Below are 4627 nucleotides of genomic sequence, written 5' to 3' on the forward strand. Positions count from 1 at the left end.
TTGTATAAACAAATATACATAATTGTGTGAACGTTATACAAAACGATTGACGTCGTTTTGGGAGACGCGCGGCGCACAGTGCTACGGGCGTCGTGGTGTAGGGTATAACGATTGGCTTGCAGGCCATGTCTTCCTTCATGCAATCTTAGGCCCAACATCAAAGCCCAATATAAATATTTTCTTTTTATAATTTTTTTTTGCTCGGAAAAATATTGACTCATTCGCCCAATATATAAATGCTAAAACCCTAGCCCGAAGAATTAGGGCTTTTCTTTCCTACGTTCTAAATCCGGCGTGCGTGCGTGCTTATATACATTCAGCTTCACTTCCATAACGCTACCATGAAATTGACTCTTCCAGAGCTCAAAACTTCAGTGATCGACCATGGTGGGGTTTGTACACAGTCCACCCGGTGAACAGGAAAGTTCAGAGCCAAAAACTCAATCCGTTTCAGAGCAGGGGAAAGCAAGCGACCCGCTTGTTGAACAGTTGCTCTTGGACGTTGACGACTATTCTTTGTCTTTCACTAATTCTTTTCTTGATTTTGATTATTTAAACGACTGGATTGACCCGAGATCTGACCCGTATAGTATGGAGGCAGGCGATTCCGGGGCTGTCAATGCTGGTGGTGATTTCAGTAGTAATGGAGCTTGTGAACAGGTAGAATATTCAGAGGGACGTGAAAAGATGGGTTCTTTGAGCTGTTTGGGACCTGAGAAGAGTGTGCATGGGAGTTTGGACAAGGGAGTGGAAAAAGATTGTGGTGGGGAAGTTAAAGTTAAGGAGGAGACAGTGGTGAGCTGTGGAGATGGGAAGGTGGGGGAGTTGGGTTGTTTGATTGAGGAGGAGATGGGAAAAGTTAATTTAAATGGTGTCTCAAGTTTAAAGGAGGAAGATGGAGTTATGGACAGAGATATGAACAGTGTGGGGATTACTGAAGATGGAGGTGAGGGTATTGCCATGAATAATGGAAACCAGAAGGGAGTAACTAGTAATGAGTTAGTGATTGGTGAAGATGAGAGCAGTGGTGATTCTGATTCTGGGTCTGAGACTGAAAGTTCATCTTCTTCATCTTCTTGTGCCTCCAGTAGTGATGATGATGACGACGATGAGGAAGAAGACGAGGACAAGGATAATAGCAATAGAAAGGGTTCAGAAATGGAAGAAGGTGAGATCCTAGCACGTGGTGCAGATGATATGGTTGCTTGGAGCCCAGATGATGATGATGATGATGTTGAGGAGAGTGGTCCTAAGGGCCCAATAAGGTCTAAGAATGAGGTTAAGGTAATCAATGTTGCCTTTGTATTCCATTACCTCTATTGTGTTGTGAAAAGTCACATCTTATTTTGTTTGCTTAATACTTGTGCAATTGTGCATATGCCCCTAAATAACTTATGCTTAAGTTTGCAGTTTGCTTTATAGATTTAAATGGGAGATAATTAGGTTCCTGATATAGCAGATTACAGTTAACCATTTAGCTAACTCTGTACTAATATATTATGTAAGAAAAGAAGCTGCAAAGAGATGATGCTTTCTAAATGTTGAGTCATTTTGACAGTTTATAACGATGTCTGCTTGACATTTTTGGGTGGATGCTAAAGAAATAAGCAATGAACCTGTTTTCTTAGGTAGAATTTTTGAAATTCTAGATGTTATTCTATGATCAACGCGTGCTTCTGATATTTGCCCAGACAAACATTGTGGCTATACTATTTCTGTACGCATTTACATGTAAAATAGTGCTTATGCTCTGCACCATATTGAATATTGTAATGTAATTCTTTGAAATCTCAAGATTTTCATAGCTAGCTCAAGCCCTTGCTTTCCCTTCTTTCTCCCGTTTAGTTCAACATTATGTTGAGTGTAGTCAGTACTCAGTGTTGGTTGGTGAGTTTTTTTTTAGCTAAATTAGTTGGTCAGTTATCTTGGAAAATCAAGTAAATCATTCTGTTTGTCAAACCTGATAAATAATATGCATGACTACAGAAATTTGACAAATTTATACTGTGTGGATCCCGAATGGATTTAGCCACACACAATTTTTGTATTTCATTTTCACATTCTACTTTGTCACCAGGAAGAAGCTTGAATTTTGCTTATTTTATGTTGTGCAGGACCTCCCTTATGTTCCTCCTGTGAATGTGACTATACAACCACATCACCAGACCTTGCCAGTCGGAAATATTTCTTCGGTAAGGCCATGAAACCAAGAAATAAATGAGACTATTAGATAGCTATATTGTAACACATGCTACGTATATATATGCCTGTATAAGTTCAGATGGCTTATCTTACTTGTCGATGTTATGATGCAGATAATTGGAGCCCAAGTCATTGTTGAAGGGGTGGAGAAGCACAATCCTCTCAACGAGGGTTCCATTCTGTGGATCACTGAAAGCAGATCCCCACTTGGGATAGTGGATGAAATATTTGGGCCTGTGAAGAACCCTTACTACATTGTTAGGTACAATTCTGAAAATGATGTACCTGTAGGAATCCAACAAGGCACTTCAATTTCTTTTGTCCAGGAATTCGCAAATCATGTCCTTAATGACAAAAATATTTACAAAAAGGGATATGATGCATCCGGAGAGAATGATGAAGAGTTATCTGAAGAGGCAGAATTTTCAGACGATGAAAAGGAAGCTGAATACAGGAGATTGATGAAAATGAAAAAGAGGGGCACAAGTGAACAGAAATTTGGAAACAAGACAATGGACAAGAAGAAAGTAAAAAATCGACCTGTGAATCAGAAACAGAATCAAGCATTTGCTCCACAAGCATCAACTGGTAATGTTAGTGGAAACCTTGACCAAAGCCAGCAATGTGTTCCTCCACCTTTTGCAGCATCGGGTGATCAAAGGAATAACGTAACCACTGGTGGCCAAGCACAAGGTTCTGGCAATGGTCCTTGGTCAGATCCTGCATTGCCTCAGCTGCCACAATTCCATGGTTACGGTGCACCTTCTAGTGGTCTGGGAATGAATGGAATCCCTTGTCAGCAGCCACAGAACACTGGGCTTCCTTCTTTCCCCGCACCAACCCAGTCCCCCGGTTTTGTCCCACCTCAGCAGCAGCAAAGGATGGCCTTTCCGGGTGTCTTACCTGCTATGAACATGCAATGGCCACAGCAAAGTCATCCCCATCCTCTTTTTCAAATGCCCTTTCCAAACGTGTTACCACTTCAGCAACAAATGAATACTGGTCAAATGTTTCCTTCTAACTTTATGCCAGGTGGACAACCAGGTTTCAACACCGGTTCAGTTCCACTGGGACAAGGGATGTTCAACCAACCACCATTTGGATTGGGCTTACATAACCAAAACACTCCTCTCCCCATGAATTCGGGCCAGCAAGCGGTGCCACCCAATGGACCTCAAAGTGGATCCAACAATGATTCATGGACACCTCCCGACTCTTCTTGGAATTCTAATCAACCTAGGCACTCTCACGGTGGCAGGCAAGCAAACCGCAGGGGTGGTGGCCGTTTTAGAGGTGGACGAGGCAGGCGACACAACAATTGACTGTCAAAACAAGTGGTATGCATGCCCCCACTGTCCCAAGAAAAGAAAAAGAAAATTGTAGAGAGGAGTATGGTGTGATCATATAAAGCTCTTGTTAGTTCTGGCTGTATTACCAGAATCACAATATGTGGATGCTATGCAATTCCAAATACTAGTAGTTTTATGAATTATTAATTAATATTAAAGTGAGAATGTTAGCATTATTACATTTTGTTAAGGAAAACACATGAATGTTTGTATCCAAACAGATTTTTTCCCCACAAATAGCTGCCTTAATATGCCCAGAATAAGTTTTTCTGGATCGGTGTCAATCTTGTTTTTCTGGTATATATAAAAATATATAAACACAAAAAGATTATGAAAAAGTTACCAAAATAGGGTATTGGGGAATGGGGGGACATGATATGTGACCATATCTCCTCATCAATTGATGGATTTTATTGTCCAATGTAGGGCCTCTCCCAAGATACTACAAGCATGCTAAGCCTAAAACGAAACTAAAGGTTGCCTGCCATTATAGTTTGTTTTGGACGAGGCATCAGACAACAGTTGAGTTCCGATCTGGCTACTTGTTTGCCACCTTTGTTACTTGTTTTCGTTTTCTTGCAGGTTTTTTATGGTGTCCTTTTGCCCTTTCATCTAACCACCACTTATGACTTATCGTAACTAACTATATATTTTTGTTGGTATACATTAATTCAGTGGTTCAATTGTAAACTGAAAGTTGAGAACTCGGGGTCAGTTGAAGGTCTTATGTTATTAGAATAGTAGAGTACCGATCTTTTTTTTTTTTTTTTTTTTTCAGTACATTCAAGTAATAAACAGATCTTTTTGGTTATATATATAGCTTAATTAATTAATGCGGATGGAGTAACAGTAGCTCAAAGCTGTTAATTAGCATTTATTAAGGTTTCATTACTTGACGTAGGTAGAGGTGGAACTTATGGTTCAGAGAAATGATATCTCAATAACAGCTACCAGATTTCTCTACCGGCCGGACATACGCTGCAGTCTCGATAGTTGTTTAATTATTAATGTATGAATTGATGGATGAGCAGATTATACTGTGTAGGTTTTGAAAAAAATTAATGCTTTTTAGGTAA

At 40.0% G+C, this 4627-nt stretch overlaps 1 protein-coding gene across 1 annotated transcript; it reads left to right on the forward strand.

Moving 5' to 3' along the window:
- The first annotated feature begins 254 nt into the window (after positions 1-254).
- Positions 255-3779, forward strand: LOC109155900 (H/ACA ribonucleoprotein complex non-core subunit NAF1). The gene is made up of 3 exons (XM_019303589.1): positions 255-1284; positions 2115-2192; positions 2316-3779. The coding sequence occupies exons 1-3, from the start codon at positions 385-387 to the stop codon at positions 3522-3524; spliced, it is 2187 nt and encodes a 728-aa protein (XP_019159134.1). The 5' UTR covers positions 255-384; the 3' UTR covers positions 3525-3779.
- Positions 3780-4627: the final 848 nt, after the last annotated feature.

This window comes from Ipomoea nil, unplaced genomic scaffold, assembly GCF_001879475.1.
Source record: "Ipomoea nil cultivar Tokyo-kokei standard unplaced genomic scaffold, Asagao_1.1 scaffold2704, whole genome shotgun sequence".
NCBI lineage: Eukaryota > Viridiplantae > Streptophyta > Magnoliopsida > Solanales > Convolvulaceae > Ipomoea > Ipomoea nil.